General features: G+C 37.5%; 1 protein-coding gene across 3 annotated transcripts in view; it reads right to left on the reverse strand.

Moving 5' to 3' along the window:
* Positions 1 to 1890: 1890 nt before the first annotated feature.
* Positions 1891 to 22168, reverse strand: part of LOC127569067 (gamma-aminobutyric acid receptor subunit gamma-2) — a 73650-nt gene continuing 53372 nt past the window's right edge. For all 3 annotated transcript variants that reach the window (XM_052013365.1, XM_052013364.1, XM_052013366.1), the window contains 4 exons: positions 16412 to 16564; positions 11539 to 11744; positions 10663 to 10686; positions 1891 to 3637 (listed from right to left, as the gene is read on the reverse strand). In XM_052013365.1, coding sequence (XP_051869325.1) covers positions 3362 to 3637; positions 10663 to 10686; positions 11539 to 11744; positions 16412 to 16564 — 659 coding nt within the window. In that variant the 3' untranslated portion in view covers positions 1891 to 3361. The remainder of the gene's footprint in view (positions 3638 to 10662; positions 10687 to 11538; positions 11745 to 16411; positions 16565 to 22168) is intronic.

Below are 22168 nucleotides of genomic sequence, written 5' to 3' on the forward strand. Positions count from 1 at the left end.
AAAGGGGAAGCAATCTTACGGTAAAACTAAGTTCACCTACGTTAGAGGGAATGACAGAACATGGTGAGAGTGGACTCTCAGACTTCCAGACGTGGCTTTGGAGGCCTTGGTAAACAAAGTGGAAAAGATCCCCTACCCAAAGCTAAGAAGCCTTCCTGGCAGGAAACAGACATTAGGTAAATGTGAGATGTCATAACTAAGAAATCTAACTGACTTCACAGGTGTAGGAAAACCCAGGGAATACATCATTAACTGCCATATCTCAATAACTGCATAAATAGCCTCACACATTGCTCAATGAAATACATCTCCATTGCTCATCTACCAATAATTTCTATCAATGAAGGCAAATGCAAAACACTTCAAAAGACAGAGGGTAAAATGGTCTGTCATAAGATAAAGAGTCATGACTTCTCCCTATCATAGATAGGCCATCATGATCTTCTCCTACCTGAGGTTACAAACTAAATGGACATTCAGAGGGTGTAACTGTTTCCAATTCCTGAATACCTCTGGGTTCTCAAGTTGCAGCCTTAGGGTGATATAGGAGCACTCAAAAGGGCCTGCACCATAGAGAAGTCTGAGATCCTGACAAACCTATGTCCTTTTGCTGTCTACTGACTTCTTTGAACAGAGGGGATGTGCTGAAAAATTGTAAAATATTTCCCTGTTATGGACAGGAAAAGTTCTGAAGCATTGAAGCTGATGGCATGATCACCTTCACTGCTTCACTGTTGCTGGCAATGTGGTTATGGCCCTGTTCTGAGTGCCTAGTTGTGGCAAAAGCATATGGCACATTTCTGTTGGCACTATCTCAGAGAAGTGAAGACTCCTCAACCATTGTTCCTTGATGAGGAGTATGTAAAACTGCTCACAGAAGACCCCTGGTGCAGAGAGCCTCTGCCTTTCCCCTTACACTTTCTCCTTCTCTTCCCTCTTCTAACTTGTATTATTGCCTTGCAAAACATCTTTTCATTCCACCAAGCACACCGACTGTGATGAATTGCTACTAAAGTATTTAGTGCAATAAGTTTGGCCAATGTTTAGAGATCAGATCAGGATGTGATAATTTTGTTGCATTGTGTGTTTGGAAATAAATAAAGTTTCATGAAAATAATATTCCTTTAAATATCCCTTTAAATATTTGTTTCATTTGAACACACTTGAGACAAGAAAGCTTAAGCTACCATGAGTGCACAACCTGATAACTACAATCAGATAATATCAAAGCAGCTATTATCAATTGAAAAAAATAAACTCAGAAAAGCCAGAAATATAAACCGGGTCCTAGTAATTCTATTCAGCTCTGACAAATTGCTCATTACATCAAACTAAGCAATTATATGTTCTCTGCATTTGCATTTATGTGAATATTTCAGAGTACCAATGCAAAAACTATATTTCTGAATGCAGTCATGGATGCTTTTTGTTTAAATAAAAACATAATCCAATTCAGGCTTCTTTCTGCAATTGATTTTTCTCTTGCCATGCAAGTAGACTTCAAATCTGGGGTCAAAGAATGTCATATCATTTAAACATAAGGTGCATTTTTCGGCCATCAAGTTCTCCAAAGACCCTGCTTCAACATTAAGCCAAGTGGTTAAACTGAACTTGATAAATGTCCTTTTCTCTCAAAACAGAATGATACAAAGTTCTATGTTATTAATGAATCTGGCTTGCATACTGCCTTGGAAAGTGTTAAAATTCAGAGACAAGTGATGTAAGCTTTAAGCTATTGCTGAACTATAAACCAAAAATCAATGGTGAGCAATGATTGCCTGTCATTGAAAGCATTGGCATTCCACTACGATCAATATTATTCATATAGCAGCAAATTAGTTAAAAGATAAAATGGGTCACGACTTGATTAGTCTATTCCTTAGTTTTATTAGTATCATCATATGAGTCAGCTACAGCTGTTTAATTACAGATATTGTATAAAACTTTACATGAAACTGTCAAGATGTGCATCAACATCATTACAGTGCAACGCGCAAGTGTCATGTGTGTAAGGAAATCTTGAGCTCAGATCTCAAGCAGTCTCAAAACAGGAAGTACATTTGTGTTTCTTTCATTAGCACTATGGTACCAGTAGTGATATATACAACACTCGTGCTGAGACAAATACTTGTAACCTTTGTTAACACAAATTAAGTCTCAATATGTGTTGCCTATATGGTGAAATATTTTAATCTCAAATAATGAATAGGGCAAGAACAAGGATACTACATAAAGACCGGGGACCTTTCCAAGGTGAATAACAGACCAGATTAGGATTCTCTTTCCACAGATGCTGATTGACTGGCTGAGTTCCTCCATCATTTTTGTTTTTGACTAGATTAGGTCCAAGGATTTCTTTCCCACCTTTGTTTCCTTGCACCTGGTCATAGTGCAGAACAGACAGTGGCCTGGGAACAAGGTACCAGCCTGTCCCCCTTGGCTGGGCAATGGTTCATTATACGCAGGAAGCTCAATTGAAAGCAAAAGATCAAATTAAAGAAGATAGAGCTTAGGTGAAACTCAAACTCATGACACTCAGCCTTCTTTATCAACCACCACTTCTTATGAGTAATTCTTATTAAGTTTAGACCCAACAAGAAGAGATCATTAATTTTGCCTCTTGGGGACAATGCCAGAAAGTTTTATAACAAGGAAATAAAAATGAAGTTGGGAATACAAAACAGGTCCATCACCTTTTAAGTTTTAATCATTACGTCCTGTTAATGCTGATGGAGGACCATCTCCTATTAATTTACTATTTTGCTTGAGAAACCAATAGGCATGTTGTGCTTTTCAACATTTTTGGATTTAACTTTAAAACCCTGCCAAAAGGAGGCTTCACTGCACTCTATCCCTTTTTGTAGAAACAGATGTTTAATATCCTTTACTTACTTAATCATAGCAAAACACATATTTGAAATCATGAATAGATTGGTATGCTTAGGCTTGTGTTTTCCTTTCTTGTCCCTTCAATAGGAGAGCGTAGTCCTGAGCAATGATCCACAGCTGTAGGTATCCATAGTATGATTCCAGTGCAAAACTATCTCCAAAGTGCTTTACTGGCACTTCATGTGCCAAGAGGACGGATAAGTAAGTACAATCGGCAAGAAAACAGATAAGTAAATGAGTTTCATGAGCTGCATTCTTTTCATTTATAATAGTCCTCCAGACAAAAAAGATTTTTAAAAAAAGTAATTCATAGCAATTTCGGCGCAGAAATAAAAACATGCATTGAATTTTCAATCATCAATCTGTGTAAGACAGACTTAAAAGTGTACAACTTTTCCTGTTAAGTGTTTTTACAAGTGATCTTAATGGATCAGCAGCAGATAAGGCCTATGTTTCTGCCTGCTCTTCCAGTTTACAGATAAAGGTAGCCTACCCAGTAGACCAGGTTAAACAAACCAAAGGCTGTGGGGAAGAAGATCCGGGCATATGAGTCGATTTTAGTGATACGGATGTGTAGCCTCCCTTGCCTCCATGCTCCACTACGGCAGTCATCAAAACAACAGAAGAAACTGGTGCAATCCTTGCCATCCAGACACTCGTATCCATACTCTTCATCCCGTTCTTGTGGATGGGAGGAATTATTCATCTGAACAGCAGATGACCGAGGACGAATATCAACTGTAGGTGCCTATAATCATTTCCAGAAATAATCTTTAATTAGGTACTGTGAGAAAAAAAACATGTCAATTCAATAAACAACTATACTGGCTATATTGCTCAATATGGCTGATGCCATCATCTCAATGAGATGCCCTTTAGGATAAATTCAAAACTCACTTGATAAATTTGTGATGATTACACTCCACAATTAATCTGTACACATTCCTAAATGCTGCCACTGACCATCCCACTCACTACACATCCCAGTCCAACTAATAAGCACACTCATTCTTGAAGGCATCAGTAAACAGCTTCCTTGTTGTGATGTGTTTGAATTTTATATTTGTAAAGTACTTTTGTTAATAATACCACATCATTGTAAAAATGGTGTGGCACAAAAGTAGTGCTCGCTGGCTAAACAGTCATTCTAAAGTTTTACCCCACTTTCAGACCTTTTTAAGTCATTTTATTCCATAACTGCAATATCTTAAATCATAAATTCTGGGTGACGAGAATCAAGGACACTTCTGACCAAAGTCTGAAAATGGGACCAAACCTTCCAAACCCAGTTGGTGTGAAATCATATTTTGACTTAAGTGCTGATTTTCCTGAACAATAAATTAGTACATTATGTTGATCTTTTCTTATATTGTTGACCCAGTCATTAGGAATTCATGCAGTGGTGTTTTGGATCTGGGATTATTGATCTCCAGTAAGTTATGGCTATTAGGTATAACTCCAGCCATGGGAGTATTTTCCCACTGATGCCCATTGATGTCAGTTTTACCAGGGGTCATTGATACCACACTAAGTCAAATGTTACGGTAATACCAAGGGAACTCACTCTCACCTCATACCTGAAATTCAGCTCTTTGGTCCAAGTGTAATGAGAACTGGAGCAGTGTGGTGAAATACAGTCTGGGATTTGGTGAGCAAGTTATTTGTGAGTAAATGCCACTTGAAAACACCTTCCATTATTTTGCTGTTGAGAGTGGGCTTATCCAACAATAATTATCCAGTTTGGATTTGTCCTGCTTTTTGTGAACAGCACAATTTTTCACATTGTCAGATGAATGCCGGTGTTGTACCTATACTGGAACAGGTTGCTTAGAGACATAGCTAGTTCTGGAGTGCAAGTCTTTAGTACTATAGCCAGAGTATTGTTTGATTCTATGGCCAGTGCTTTCAATTATTTCGGAAGACATACAGTACAGAGTGATTTCAATTGGTTGTAGACTGATGGAATCTCAGGAAGAAGCAAAGGTGGGTCATTCACTCAGCACTTCTGGCTGAATATGGTTGTGAATACTTCAGTTTTGCCTTTTGAACTCAAATGCTGGTCTCTGCCATCTCATAGCATGAGGGTGTCCATGGAGCTTCCTCCTCTTATTTTGTTATTTAATTGTCCACCGCCATGTGCAACTAAAATGGGATAGGACTGCAGAGCTTTCATCTGACCATTTCTTCTTGGGTTTCAATTGCACTTTGAAATTATGTGAAGTTTCATTCAAATAAATTCATTATATTATCACAAAGCTCAACTAAAATGTTCTTTTCATGCTAATAACACACCTTTTGAGAAAGTAACTATAAAAAGTATTGCTTACTTCAGATGTTATTGAACACAGATTAAAGATACTGGATTAATTCTATCTAAAGTTACAATTGACTGATGACAGTAATAAGAAAACAACTGGGATGAGAAATGGTATTAATTTCTCAAATCAATTGGTAAGATTCAAGAAGATGTTTTAGCAGTTCCTGTTCGATCTGACCTAATTGATATTTGTAGAGGGCGTTTGGCAAATCAGTTGGCAAAATCATCATGAGGACAAGTGTAATGGAAGCATATTCATCAGAAAACTAAAGAACCAGAACACTCATCTTCAAGAGAACCCATTTCCCCCAATGAATTTCACTCATTGAGTTAAGGTGATTGGCCACTATTTTGCTTCTTTTTCAAAAGAATTTGCATTCATTTATTTTCTGATATTTGCCCAAAGATTACAATTTGTATTCACTTTCATTGTTGTGTGCTTAGCAGCCAGAAACAGTATGCGTCATGTAACAAGGTAAGCAGCTCCAGGAACTTGGACTTGATCCTACCTTGGTTGCCGCCCATGTCTCCCATGTCCCAAAGAAGTTCCGGTAGGTTAATTCGTTACAGCAACATACCCCTTAGTGTAGGTAAGTGGCAAAAAAATCAAAGGGAAGTTGATGGGCATGAGAGAAAGAATAAGTTGTCAAGGAACAGGGAAATTAAAGGGGGAATGGGACAGATGGGATTTATTCTTCTCTTCTACAATCCTGCATGTGCTTAACTTATCTCTCTGGGTACCTTTGTGGTAACGAATGCGGCTGCAAATCCTTCTGTCTTTCGATAATTGAAGCATTAAAAATTACATTTTACTCTTGTAATGTTCCTATTTGATCTCTGCTGGGATGTTTTGTTTGCCTTTTATTGCAATTGCAACATCATTTTATTTAAGATTTTTCATAAGTTCTATCTGCTCAGGTGCCTGCACAAATATTGTAGAGAAAGGTATTTAGAAGATGACCCTTACATTTGTTTCTATCATCACCCTTGTTGTTTCAACACAGCCTGGAGTCAGAATGTGAGGTCCAGACAGTGTGTCGACCTTGGGGGGGCGGGGGGGGAAGGGGGGGGTGGGTGGGTGCATTCTGAGGTCCAGAGCCCAGAACAACCTGACAGCATTCAACAGAATGTAATGCTGTAGGCAGACCTTAGTTTGTCAAAGTTGTGAGGTTCCATAATAAAAGTACTAAAATTAACATAAATAATTACACATAGAAATGATTTTCACAAAAATAGAAAAATAAGATTCATTTAGACAGAATAAAACTTAAATACATTAACCAAAACTAAAATAACTTAAAATAAACCTTTCATTTCCCATTCTGTGGGCTGAGAATCCCTAGGGAATCCCCACACCAGGGAATTGCAATAGGACCAGAATCCACCCTTGGACTCAACATGGAGTCCAGTAGTAGAGATTATGCAATCTGCTTAAACTTGGAACTTACTTCATTGCAAGTGGCTGAACACTGGAACACTTCAAAACCATTGGCCATAGCCAGGAAGATTTGCTCCTTTGTAGATCAGTCAACTGTCACTGAGACTGGGGTATATCCTTTGAGGCAATGGAAAATTAGCTATTTATAATTTTTGTCCATTCATAACCTACAGATTGTCTTTTGGATTTACTTGGAATGAAAATCAGGTGAGTTTGATAAAAGGTGAGCATTCTGTTCAGATTATTACCCAGGCAGTGAACATAGCAATCTGCCTCATTATATTCTAAGAGATCATCAGTTGTATATAGTACAATGAAAAGACTGATATGTGAATTTGATAGTTTTTGCTATTCACTGTTGTAAATCATATGATTAAATAATTCTGGGTGTGAAAATAGTTTAATTACAATAGAACACAAGGTTTGTTTTTGCTTGATCAGACTGCATTGTACCAGATTGAAATGTACCTGGTGGAAAATCAACCATTACATTTCTTTGTAGCTTTTTCATATAAACAAAATATTCTCTAGATTGAAAAAGTGCAATATTTATATCATTCTTTAGATGAATATGATATGAAATACATTCATATTGTTATAATGCTGTACTTTAAAATAATTTTCAGAGAATATTTTAATTTATAATATAATGTTCTTAAAGAGGCTTAAAAATGCAAGTGATTATGTCTTACTATTTTAAAATGTTATAATTATTTAACTGAAATGGACCTCATTTTCTATTTGATCTTAGGTTAGCTTACCTGCACAGATCTACCAGCTATACACTTTGGAAGTGATACACTTCGGAAGACTGAATTTGAAGGCAGAATACAAGTTTAATGGCAGGACTCTTAGCAGTGTGGAGGAACAGAGGGATCTTGGGGTCCACGTCCATAGATCCCTCAAGGTTGCCGCACAGGTCGATAGGGTTGTTAAGAAGGCATATGTTGTGTTAGCCTTCATTAGTCGGAGTATTGAGTTCAAGAGCCATGAGGTAATGTTGTAGAACTCTGGTTAGGCCACACTTGGAGTATTGTGTTCAGTTCTGGTCACCCCATTATAAGAAGGATGTATAAGCTTTAGAGAGGGTGCAGAGGAGATTTACCAGGATGCTGTCTGGATTGGAGAGCATGTCTTATGAGGATAGGTTGAGTGAGCTAGGGCTTTTCTCTTTGGAGAGAAGGAGGATGAAACGTGACTTGGTAGAAGTCTACAAGATGATAAGCGGCATAGATTGAGTGGATAGACAGAGACTTTTTCCCAGGGCGAAAATGGCTAACATGAGGGGGCATAATTTTAAGGTGATTGGAGGAAGGTATAAGGGGGATTTCAGAGGTACATTTTTTACACAGAGTGGTGGGTGCTGGCAGAGGTTGTGGGGGCAGATACCTCAGGGACATTTAAGAGACTCTTAGATAGCCACATGAATGATAGAGAAATGGGAGGGAAGGGTTAACATTTGGGATGGAAAGGTTAGATAGATATTAGAGCAGGATAAAATGTCAGCACAACATTATGGGACGAAGGGCCTGTACTGTGCTGCAGTGTTCTATGCTCTATGTTCTATAGCAAAATTGGAAATAATAAAAATAGTGTGAAAGTTGCAGGATTAACATAACCTAATAGGTTAAATGGTTATTGATATTATACTGATACACAAATAATGATCTTTCAATTAAAATGCAAATATTGTTTGGATTTGAAATGGGGCTTACCCCTTCAAAATCAACCTCTTGTGTTTTTATTCAAAGAGACTCTGAAGTTTAATTTTTTAAAATTTATTATTCTCTTTCCACTCCTGATATTCTTCTCCAATAAGCCATAAACCCAGCAACTGACATTAATGAGATTGTTATTTCTGGATTTTGGTGCTGGTACTGGTTCATAGTCTAATTGGAGGATGCATAAAAGGTTCAGTGAAGGTTGAAGGATAAACTTAACTGTTCTGTCTGCAGCTCCTGCTGTTACAAGCTATTATTACATTTCAATAGTAACTACATTTCAAAAGTACTTCATTGATTTGTAAACCACCCTGAGGTCACGCAAGGTACTTAGAGTTGCAAATCCTTCTTTTTTGTACCAGCTGTTCTGCTATGAATCCTGTTATTTGCTTTATAAATCCATACATTACAAGGTACTTACAGCATAGAATTTGATCCGACAGGTCTATTCTAGTGTTTATGCTCCACACAAGTCTAAACCCATGGAAAATGATGCATTCATTGATCGATATTGGTATGCATAATGTACACCTTTAACTGCTTGCTGATTTGTTTCCCCAACTCCACTCTGCCAACTGTAGTAAAGAAGCCATGCACATAAACCTGTGCTTTCTTCAAATCTTTCTCAAGTGTGACCATTATTATGACTGTTTACTGAGTGTGCATTTTTAAAATTGAATTGCATGATTAGATAACCAGAAGTGACTGGGAATTAGCTATTGGACTGAACCAATGATAACTAACGCACTAACAAACTCTTTACCTTGTAAGTAAAGAGATTATTTGAAGTCAGGAGATAAGGTACCAGTGGGAATATGGAATGGTAGAATAAAATATTATGGCACTAGTCCTTTCTCTGGGAATAGTTGTATGATTTCAACACTAATAATTTAGAATTCTTTGACAATGGCCATGATTTTAGCACAACTAAAATTGGAAAAATCTGTTTATCTTATTCCCTTTGGAAACTTGGCAACAACTACTTTGACTCTACAGCTGATTGAGAATGGAAATACAACACATGGAAAGAGAAGCATGCTATATAATGGATTCAAATCAGGGTCCGACGATGTCATATGAAATTAGATGTGATTTTAGCAGGCAAGTCTGAAATCATTCCCATCATCCAAAGTGCCATATAATGGGTAAAACATTGGAGAGTTGATTTGCAATGGCTGCAAGAAAACAGTTATATTCAGAAAGCAAAAGGAAGAGAAAGTTATAAAGATGGAAGGACTTGCAGCTACATTGGAGGCCACAAAGATACCCAGAGAGATTAAGAAATACACAAGCAGGATTGTAGAAGAGAAGAATAAAGTGGACTTAAGTGCCAAATAGCAATACCAAAAGATGGCACTGTTTTGGTTATAGCCAGCAAGTCTGTTCTGTTCTGTCAGCTACTAGAAAAAAAAATAAAACTAATCAAATAACAGTTAAAATGTGACACCCTTCCCTTCTCCAGAAGGATGTACATTTTCCTTGTGACGTTTGGCCAGATTATGCATTGTATTCGCTCTCACAGGATGTCTGTGAAAGCACTTATATTTTGCAAACATATAACTCTCATCGTCCTGCCAGTTTTGCTATTGTGGATACTTCAGGAGGCAGACTGGTCAATGAGAAGTGACTAGCCTTCAGGTGATGGAAACTATGGCCTTGCCTGTGGACTGTCCTGATGGCTTTCTAATTACTCAAAAAAAATTTCATTGTTTCCAAACATCACTGAAGATCAGAGGCATAGAGAAACAGTTGAAAAACAGTTAATTAATTTAAAGAAATGAAAAAATGCGTAAAAAGCTAAATTATGACAAAATAATAAATTATTTTCAAACCAGATTCAATTTGCATAAATTAACTTAAAACATAAAGATTCATTAAAAAATGTGAAAATATAAATACTTTCACTTACATTTTTAGGGAAGGTCAGCTGATGTGCCAAATTTGACTGGCATAACACTGAGTGGCCAAACCCATAATGTATCTGGTCCCTCAGCTCACCACAGCATGAAATACCACTGGACTAGGTGGTGCACCCAGGGCAGGATTTAACCTCCAGTGTTGCAGGGCACAGGCACAGTAATGACACACCCACCAACTGCAGCCAGCCTACAGTTCCTTACAGGAATGCTGGCTGAAGAGGAGCAATATCTAACCCACTAATAGCCTCAGCTCATTGGTGACTACTCTGACATGAATTGATTATACAACTGAGCCATACATTCAAAGAATATTTTCTTCTACAGAAATAACAATCCATTTTAAAATTATTTTTTGCTGTAAAAATGAAAATTAGGTACCTTTGACGAAAACATCCGAAGAAGCTGTTTTTAAAAAAAAATAGAAGAATGCTTAAAGGGAGATATTATAAATAGAATGCAAATAGAGCTGAAGAAAGTAAAGACACAAAAGAACAGATAGGAAAAAACAGACTTATTGTGGAACAGGCAACTGAGATCCAAAATGAGTAACATTTTACCTTCATTCATAGACTACATGAAAGACATTTGGAATTGGTTTTGTGAAGAACATTTCCATTAAACACATCTTTTTATTTATACTGTGCATAAGTAATGTTTCTTTTAAATATGTTTGTGATAAATGCACATAAATTTACTTGGAATGAAATCCTTAAAAGGTATGATGGCATGATTTACTCAGCATTATCTGATTAAAATGATCAAATGATAGATTCATCAGTTACACTACATATTGAAAACTGTAATGAGGGTTAAGGTCCAACTGTGGGATTGGTAGAGATGTAAACATGAAGCAAAAGTGGAACATTATGGTGAAAATCTGAATAGTGCACACTTTGCAATTTTCTTGTTGCTACATGGCTAGATCAACCAATTCATTTAGCATATCTAGAAAATGGAATGCCCATTTTATTCTAAATGGCTGAAGAAGTGAGAATCAAGAAGCAAAAGACGTCCTACTTCAGACTGTAAACTAACATATTTGTGCACATCTAATAGCATTTTTTAAGAAAGGGTAACAATGTAAAGCAGCACTATGGTCTTTATTGTAATCAGTGCTACAACAAAAAGCAATGACTAAGGTTTGGAAGTAACATTTTCATGCCAACATTTACAACAGCACATTTTTTTATCATGCTTTCAAACACTAACATCATTAATTGTCCTTAAGAAGATAATTATGGTAAGGGTACATACACGATTCTTCTTCTTCTTGTCTTTGTCTTTACTGGGCTTTCTGTTACTGACAAAATAGTGCAAGGTCCCATATTCAATCAGAGCAGCAAACACAAAGATAAAGCAAACAGACACAAAGAGGTCCATAGCAGTCACATAGGAAACCTTAGGGAGGGATTTGCGAGCAATCGTGCTTAGTGTGGTCATGGTCAAGACAGTCGTAATACCTGTAACAAGAATAAAACCATAATCAAAGACGTGACCTATCCCATTATTCGTGACTTGAAACTGTAACTTACTAAAGAGGATTAGAAATGAAAGTTTTCACACATTTGCTCATTTCACCTTAACTTTAAAGTTACAATGATTCTAAATAAGTAACACATTAATGCAGGAATTTTACTTAGCTGAAATCGACCACATTATTTTGTGGTTCAGGAAGGAACATCACAAGGAAATAATTCCCCTCTTGTGAAACGCCTCAAACAGAAACACAGCTGTTGTTGTTTAAAAGAATGATACCTCCTTAACATGTAGCACAAAGTGAGACCTTTTAAGAACTTTAGGTGTCAAAATACGTGAAAGAATAACAAAAAAATAATTGTTTTGCTTAAGACATTTAGGGGGAGACAGTTGGTTCTACACCAAATAGTTATTTTAGCTGTTGTTTGGCCATCAAGCAATTGAAAATGGGATCTGGAACTTGTGTACCCATAGTTCTAATTGTAAGTATGCTGGATGAAATCTTGCTTACTCTATTTGGGGTTCATGCCAAGCAGGCAGATTAAGATCACTGATATTGGGTCTGCTATCCTCAAATGCCATGCTTTTGTCTAAGGCTCATCTTAGCTTTCATATATGAACATGGCGTTAAATGCATGACTGGGAATCACTCACACCCTAACTCTGGCACACCAGAAGTAATTTTAAAGGGATCTTGAACTCATCATATTAATTACTTGATACCCTCTGCTTGTGCACACATTTAAAGTTTTCTCTTATTTGCTGCAAGTTTGAGCAGATTTCAGGAGGGGTACTCCAACTATTGCTGAAGTACTATTTGATTTTAGAGCAGGTTGACTCCAGACATGGGTAGCTTTCAAGGCTTCTGCAGCAAGTACAAATAAATGGGCAAATGGATTGAGGACATGAGGATATGATGGTCAGTGAAAAGGCCATCATACATTGCCCACTCTTAAATGTCCTTGAGAAGGTGTTAGTGAGCCTTGTTCTTGATTCACTGCAGTCTATGCTATGAAAGTACCCCACGCAAGTATTGTGTATTTTTGTTTTTTTTGTTTACATGGCCATTTAAGACAGCAATGTATCTTACAAGGCCTTTTCAGAAAGTTATTAAAAAATCTCATCTTGTAGATCTGGGATCACTAATAGAATAGACAAGGTAAGGACAATGGATTTCCAAAAGAATTTCGCATGGGATCCAGATGGATTATGCAAACGCAATCTTCCAGCAGCCACAGTGGGATTTTAATTCACATCTTCAGATCATTTGTCTCAGGTTCTGGGTTCTTAATCCAGTAATACAGCCCCTAGCATGCAGAAATTTGCCTAAAGAGGGAGGAGGTGTCGGGGAGTTCAGGGAAAAGAAATCCAGGGAAAAATTGTTTTACCTCAGCTTCAGTGAGGACCTATACATGAAATAGATTCATTTCATAAAAGAGATGGTGTCTGAAATCTGACACTTTTGTCACCACATCTACAAGCTTAAAGCAGGGCAATAATAGCATTGCTCATGGCTGTCAGGGTAAACCCAGCCCTTAATTTTTATTTGGGCTCCCATTACGATGCTGCTGGAGATATAGGCTACATCGCACAGTTTGCAGTGCAGGTAGGGGAATCTATGAGGCTGTTTATACACAGAAAGCAGCAAGTAGACAGAGAAAGCATAAGAGTTGACATCAAGTTTCAGACATTGGGAGCACATGCATTGCCTTGTAATTCATTCATGCCATTTCCATGAACCAAGAGAGATTCCCCTCCCTCGATATGCAGCTGGGGTGCATGTGAACCACAGGCAGCACAGATGAAAGCATGTCATCCAGGCAGTCATTAGAATTCCTTGACTCTTTAGCAATCCTTTCATCACTTGCATTTGAACCACCACAGCAAGTCAAAAGCTGGGGAATGGACAACAAGGGTTAGGCACTCATGAGATCATGCATGACCATGCTCTGGAACTCACGTACACTGGTACAGTATCCCTAAAATGAGAGCAGTATTGCCGCAGGGAACATATAGAACATACCACCAACATCCTTAGGGAAAACTCCAGCTCCTTGTATTGCCCTGCAATCTTATGCTGAGTTGGTACAAGCAGTGCATGCAGTCCAAACTTGCCATCGGGAGGAAACAAGCCATGCCGACAATAAACAGAACCCAAAATGAGGGACACAGGCAGAGGGAGAAGCAGAGAATGTGTAGGAGGAGAATCGTGAGAAACAGGAAAAGGATGTGAGCATACAATATAGAAAATGAAAAGAAAATCTGCCGATGCTGGAAATTTGGAACAAAGACAGAAAATGCAAGAAACATTGAACAGGTCAGGCAGCATCTGTGGAAGGATAAACAGAGTTACCGTTAAATCTGTTTCTCTTTCCATAGATACTGCCATTTCAGCTAAGTGCTTCCAGCATTTTTTGTTTATGATACATATAGAAAGCCAACTTTTGCCCATTATTTACATGATCTAATAGTTAAGAAACATTATGAAACCTCAAAACATCTCCCAATCTCACACTCCTCAATTTTCCTCATATACTTACCACATAATTTTCCATAGCACAAAACCAAAACCAACATTGGAAAAAACAAATCTTCCAATTGAAACGTAAAAGCCATTCAAAATAAACTATTCAACTATATTCATTCCTGCGTGCCTGTCTTCCACATACTCCTATTAACATGGTTGGTAGAATGCTCCAAACTTCTAATTCAGGAAACTACAAATGATTTCCAAGCCAGAAAGGGCCAGCTTTAAACTGAACCAGCTTGCTATTGCCCCAGCAGTCTGGCTGTCAAACAGGTAATAAGGAAACTGGCATTGGTAAGGTTAGGAGCAGGAATGATGTCATGCAAAAAGAGGAAAGCAGGTTTGTATTCCATGCAGTATCTCAGCAATCCTAATGATCTGCTGAAGACCAATGATGGGCTGCAGGGATCCCTGGAAGGTTCTTTGTACAATTGTACCTGGAGTCCTGATGGTAGTAGTTTAGGTTTCCCAGCTATTGGTCTGAGTTTCTACCATAGAAGTCATATCTTTGGTAGGTACTGTTTATGACACTGAATATTAGATGCTGCATCTTGGGGAGTTAGAGGATGGAGTCTATTGTTCTGTGAAGGAAAGGATGGGCTCCAAAAACCATGCAAACTACTGTCCAAGGTTGCTTCTGGACTCCTCCATGCACCTCAACACAGAGCATGTTTCCTTTGTGAGTGTTGAGAGCAAAGCTGGCATTGACAATCTATCATCACTTGGTTCCCTGGCTGCTGCCAGACTGGTGAAGGAATTCCTGCTAATGAACTGATTTCTAATATTAAATATTATTTTCAAATAACTTGAAATAAAGATTTCTGATAAAAGTGTACTATATAACCATTATTTTAGTATTATTTGTTTAGCAGCTAAATATATTACCCAATGTTTTACTAATTGTCTGTCAATTCACAGTGTGGTCCTGAGTAGATTGGACTCTTGAATTTTAAGTTCCTGCTTGCAATGATGACACAAGTGTTCTCTGATTGACTTCTATATATTACATTACATTTTGTCTGTGTGCAATCAATGAGCCTAAATACCTGTCAAAGATTTAGCAGCAAAGGGAGATATAACTACTCTTTTGGGCCTCACTGTGAAAGTGAAAAATCCATCAGTAATAGATTCCACTGGATGAAACTGAAATCAGATTGGTAGGCACTTGAGTTCTGTTCATCACATAAACTACATTTTCCTCAAAGCTTTTAGATAAAGGATATGTGCTGGAGGCCCCACTGGATCTGACATTAATCTCATGAGCACTGCTGACCAATATTAGCTAAGTCCTGAGTATATTTTGCCATTCGTTCTGTGGATCAATATTAGATCTAGAGGGTTAGTTCACGTTTTCTAATAAGTAATGCCATGAAAATTGTTTCATATTTGAAAAATCGTATATGGTAGAAATCAGAATTATTTTTAGATGCTTTGGCCAAATAGCAATTGCCAAATAAAGCATAAAGGCTAAAGATCCACCCTCCTCACCTGGTTCCATCTATCACCTAACAGCCCTTGTCTCACCCTTCCCTCTCAACTCTTTATACTGGCTATCTTCCCTCTACATTATCAGTCCTGATGCAAGGTCTTGATCCAAAATGACGACCATCCCTTTTTCTTCACAGATGCTGCCTGACCCACTGAGTTCCTCCAGCAGATTGTTTTGTGCTTCATGTCAAAACTCTGCTACCACCACTGACAAAATTAAATGTTAAACGTTCAACTGAAGTTTCACGTTAAATATATTTAAATGGCCATTGCCATTGCTGGATCTTATAGAGATCTACCAATTTTAGGACTGTGTCACTCCAATTACATGTTTACAACCCATTTTTCACCAAGTACCCATACATGTATTAATTCACTTCAGTCCTCTCTATATAAGAAAAATGCAGAGTTTTCATTTCCATATTCAAATATGTCCAAGAAAAGATATTAGTGTTTACACCCTCATAGTCTTTTCCTGGTAACAACAATAGACCAAACAGACAACAGGAGACAGCAGCTGAATTAGGACATGTTCTTCTAAGAATTTCAGTGTCTTTTAGACAGAGGATAATTTATAAAAATTTCAAATATTTTATGAACGTAAAGCTAATAGTTAAGGTGTAAGCGTTTCATTACCTAATGATGTTCTTGCTGGTACTGCATCCTTATTGATCCAAAATGATACCCAGGATAAAACAACAGTCAATGTGCAAGGGATGTAGGTTTGAATGGTGAAGTACCCCATTCGTCTGCTAAGATCGAAATACACTGACATTACAACGTAATCTCCTGCAGAAAAATGAAAATATTAAATGAGTCCTTCTCTTATGATAAAAATGATGACCTAATTTTTTCAGACAGTGAGAAGGTAGTTATAATTCATTCTGCTTATGCTCATAGCTGTCCGTTTACTTTATAAAACTTTTATATGACTGCTTTCAGTTTTCAGTAATTAAAAACCCAATTCATTGTGATTTCTGGAGCCCTTCCGTGTGCAAGCAGAAAAGAAATATTGCATCTCTAAAACCAGTCAGACTGAAGAACTATGCACCTAAACCAGGAGATGCATGTACTTAATTTGTTTAAACACATCAAAAAAGTGAAATAAGTAGAGGTGAAAATGGGATTGAGAGATGTAACAGAAACATACAATTAGTAAAAGAATATTTTTATATACCTCTAACAGCAATTAAAATCTCAAGGAATAAAATTTCACGCATATAAGAAGTAATTTATTAATGTTGAAGAGATGATTTAGTAATAATTAAGACCATTAATTATTCACATACAACAAAATACACCAGCACTCTGTTAATCATTTCTGCATTGCTTAGGGTGTGTATCTTTAGTAAGTACTGTGTCTTTGCTTTCATGTGCATTAGCGGTGAATCTCTCAGTTAAGTAGCAATGCAGCATAACTTGTGGAACGCAGAATATTACTGTCCAACTTACCACAGAATAATAGTGAGTGCAGATACTTTCATCACTGACATTATAAAATTTGAGACGCACTTTATTAAATCACACATGATTACAACATGGTAGCATATATACTACATAGTTTTAAAACATTTCTGTCTATAGAGAGGGAAAATAAAAATTTGGAACCTTTAGAATGAATTTCAGGTAACATAATTAAATGATTGGCCAATTTGGAAGGGTACAAAGTAAAAATAAAGAACATAAAAGACAAAAGAACCAATTTTCATTTCTCTTATAACAGTTGAACATGCAGATAGTTAACAAGTTATTTTTGTAGCTCTGCTGGATTTCTCAGTGGATATATGCTTCCAATTATAGTCAGTGTCAGATGTTGTGGCAGTGCAGTAGGATCTAACTGATGACTTCACGTTCACCTACTGCATCTGTGTTTCATAAATTAGGTTCTGCATCTTAAATATCAAATAATGAATCAGTCAAATTTATATTTTATTACAAAAATAAAAGCGATTCAATAATTAAGTTAGGAAAATGCTATATATAGTAACGGAACACTAGAATCTGAAACTGCCCGATTGACACTAACTCACCTTAGTTGATATGAAACTGCAGTGATGTAGTGCTCAAATTTAATATTTCACAGGCCTACAAATTCTTGTGGTATAGGTCTACAAAACCAAATGGGATAAGTCTACATAGCGCAAGACTAATTGCCTTCTGAATCAGAAGGTTATGGGTTCAAGTCACACTCCAAAGCTTCAAGCATAAAATCTAGGCTGACATTTCAATGCTGCACTGTGCAAGGAAATTTTACACAGAAGCTCCATCTGCCCTCTCAGGCAGACATGAAAGATCCCGTGATACTATTTCTCCAATGTCCTGGCCAATGGTTACACCTCGACCTACATCACTGAATCAGATTATCTGGTCATTATCACATTGCTGTCTGTGTGACATGGCTGGGCTCAAATTGACTGCCATGTTTGCAACAGAACACAATGACTACACTACAAAAGCACTTCAACAGAGCTCTTTGCTACTGACAATTTCAATGTGTGAGTGTTAGGAACACACCAACCATGATAAGATATTCTGGATATGTGTGCACAAGAAGTGAAAACATAATTCCTTGCATTTAAGCACTAAAGGCCTAGAAAATCTCTCTCATAGCATAACATTTTATAAGGTGTCCAAGTGAATTTTATCAAATGCCCAAACAAAATCTGATGCTTTGTGCTTGCACAGTTTTTAATACCAATATGCCAAATGAGTCCTTGTGTATAAGATCTGCAATGACACAAAAGCCAATGGATGCATCCAATAATGTCAATCGGTACTCAATGCAGAATTGACATCATTTGTGAATGGCACAGGATTTATACTGAGACAGGTATTTATTCACAAAGGAGTACTAACTCTTGCTTCAGCATTCGAGGCCCCTAAGCCTCCTGAGTCACCACCAGGAGGTTGACACCACAATTTTCCTCAAGATAGATCCTTTTTTCTCACCCCTATGTATCATTCTCACCTATGCTCCACCCTGCTGATATCCTCACGGCCTCTGGTTTCTCTTGCTGGCCTCCTCCTCAACCCTTTCACAATCATCTCCCTCAATCCTCCATCATCTCAAGCATCCCATCCTCACAAGGTCATCCCTTCACCCCCATTTTCCCAACTGATGATGACCTCTACATCCCCCAATCTCTCAGTTCCCAAATGATCTCCTCAGCTGTCTCTCCGAGAAGCTGGTGGTGAACCGCTTTCTGGAACTGCTACAGTTAGATGAAGGTACCTTTAGGTAGTGAATTGCAGGAATTTATTTCAACTACATTGAAGAAACAACAATATATTTTCAGGCTTGATTGGTATGTACCTTGGTGGTGAGTCTGCAGCTTTTAATGTTGCTATTCAATTGTTGCCTTTGTCCTTCTAAATGTGGCAATATAGAGAAGCAATATGGAAATTTTTGTGAATTACTGAACATCCTTTGTAGATGGCATTTTGTTCGCATGCTCCCCCTAATACCAAAGTGCTATAGATTGTTCTTCTACAAGTGCTTAGGTAAGACAAAACTTGTTGCTGTTAACAGGTGAGCTGCAGATTGCTCAGTACTTGCCTAGTTATGGAGCTGGCATGACCCTACCAGATCAGATCTATACTGTGCACATTCTTACAGCAGTAGATTTCTACCCCATAGTGTGTGGAAAAAAATGATATAACAAAATCAGTATCATCAGCATCAGCTCTGGCTCCGTCTGAATATTGTGGGTTTAAGAAACATGAGCAAAGAAAACCAGGCTACCACCCAAGTGCAATGCTGTGAGGGGGGGGGGGGCGGTGGGGGGAGCAGGGAATAATTTGGACTTTTAGGTGCAATTTAAAAAGTACACAGCTATCTTTTAAACATATGATGATTACTTTGGAGTATGCAATTGTTGTAATTTTATTTTTTGTATCTTAATATTTAATATTAAATAGGCCATACTGAAAGGGTTTAAGTAGGTCCACTAGGGCAGGAAGACTTCAGCCGTGATTTCCAATTGCAACCTTCTTCTGGCAGTGATTCCAAATTAGTAAATGTTTAGAAAAGAATCTGGATAGGGTATATTCAGATTAACTAGACTTTGAACAGCAATTTATCCACCATCTGTCACTCCAATGTTTGCTTTATTCAAATCCTTTGAAATATTCATTAGATTAGAATTATTAAACCACTGAAATCTTCATCGTCATTAGAAGTCTCAGTAATTTGGGAAGAGTTTACAGAGAATAAACCAAAGTAAAAAGGCATGCTGTCCAATTGTGCCAACGTGTGGGCAATTTTTCAGCCTGGATTTTCTCTTTGGGCAGACTCCCAAGCTGGAGAATGATGGCAATTGTTTCAGAATCATTTCAGGGTGAAATATTCAGATTTAAATTAATTTATTCTTATTGCAATATTTGTAAATTTCAGACTTAACCTAACTATTAGAAATAAACAATGCTGCCATTAGAAATTTCATTGGAAGCTCTCATTCAGGTGGGGTTGAGAGTGGTTTGGAGGAAATAACATTTTGTTGCAGTAATTAAAGATTTGCAGCAGCTTAAAGTGACAAAACCATGGTTATGTACAGTAGAAAGTTCACTTATTTGAAAAATATCTGAATTTGTGAAGTCTGTAAAAAAGTTTAGAATTTTCAAGAAGAATATATGTGGATAAATTTCTTTCAAAAGTTAAATTTTGTTTTGCATGGGAATGGCATAGATTAACCTTCAGCACAAATGAATTACCCCAGACAAGGCAATTTAATGCTAAAAGCTTAACAATTCAACCAGAACAGTAATTTAAAGGGAACTTCAACACCTTTCAACAATAAAACTGTGACACATATGCAATCTGCTTTAACCACTACAAACACTATTGAAACACTTAAATACTGGGACAGGCCCTGAGACATTGGTCTTCACTTGGAAAACATGTTTGAGTCAGAGTCTTGCGTGTTAATTGTCAGAAAAAAAATCTCAATGAAATCTAATTACTCATTACTTGCACATGTCATCACTTCATGGTATGAGATTAATGATGACACCCTGATCATGCCATACTGCAAGCTGACCAAAGTTAATTATCTCCTTTTTCTTCCCTTTTTAAGAGAATTGTTATATACATTAAGTGCACGAATCTCTATCTTTTCCCTCTTATGTAAGGACCATTTCATATCCTGGGAAATGAGGCACGGGATGAGGCCCTTCAAATGAATGTGACTTGAGGACTCTGCCTCCCAGTAATCTATTCTGACATCTTTCTTTGTTCCTCCAGATGAATGTGATGAAGAATGAGTCTCTCTGCCAGCACTTCACTGGATGAGTGATCATTCACTACCTCTCTCACAAGCACTGCCCAGAGAAGAAAGGAACCAAGAGATATACATCTAATAATGCTGAATTATCTAATGCTTCATTATATCTCTATTATCTAATAATGAGATATAATGAAGTGAATATCACTCTGAAAGCCACCCCAGTATTCAGACAACATGGTTTAGAATTCTCTCGCCAGGTGTGTCTGGAGTGGGACCAAAACTTCACCTGACTCCAAGACAATAATGCTATCCCCTAAATCTTTACAAAATAAAGATAAAATGAAACATCCTTAAGGAATCTTTTTTTTACAAATGACAATCATTAATTCCTTGGATAAAATTTTACTTTAGAAAATCAAATATATCATATCAATACATCACAAGAGGTGGCACTTCAAGAGGTACTTTACCCAACTCATCTTGCCGAATGTGACTGCAAATGCTTAAGCCTTGGTGCTCACATGCTGGGCTGAGGATGGGGATGTGCTTGGAGACTGCTCCTCCAATGAACTGTTTAATTTTCCATCACCATTCACGGTAAGATTGAAAGAACCGGAGGGCTTTGATGTGATCCGCAAAGTTCTGCCTGTTCAAGTTTTTGATGTTCAACACACATGTAGTCTTATGTTACAGCTTCAACAGGTTGATATCTCATCTTTAGGTACACCTAGTGCCACAGCTGCCAGCACATTCATATACTGAAATCATTATTATAAGCCAAAATCCCACCATGAGAAGTGCAGGTGTCCATATGCAATCTATCCTCAAGAGCCTGCAGTTTTGAAAAACCTGTCACAATAAAAATGCTGGCCCTTTCCCCTAAAGACAGGAATTTCATGCTTCGCCTGACAAAGAAGGTTTCTGGCACATCACTGTTCAGAAGATAGCTCAAACTGACAAATGTCACCTGTGATAGGTTGGAAAGATCCAGAAGCATTGAAATTTAATGTTGTGAAAACCTTCACAGTCACAAAGCTGTCCATGCGATGGAACATGTCCAGGGTCATACTTGAAGAACTTCAATGACAGCATGCTGTGTGAGGCATAGGCAAAAAGGCAGGTTTCTGCTGATCAAGACAGATTTTAAAATGTTGTTCTCGGGCAACAAAGC

This window comes from Pristis pectinata, chromosome 4 (assembly GCF_009764475.1).
Source record: "Pristis pectinata isolate sPriPec2 chromosome 4, sPriPec2.1.pri, whole genome shotgun sequence".
NCBI classification, from domain to species: domain Eukaryota; kingdom Metazoa; phylum Chordata; class Chondrichthyes; order Rhinopristiformes; family Pristidae; genus Pristis; species Pristis pectinata.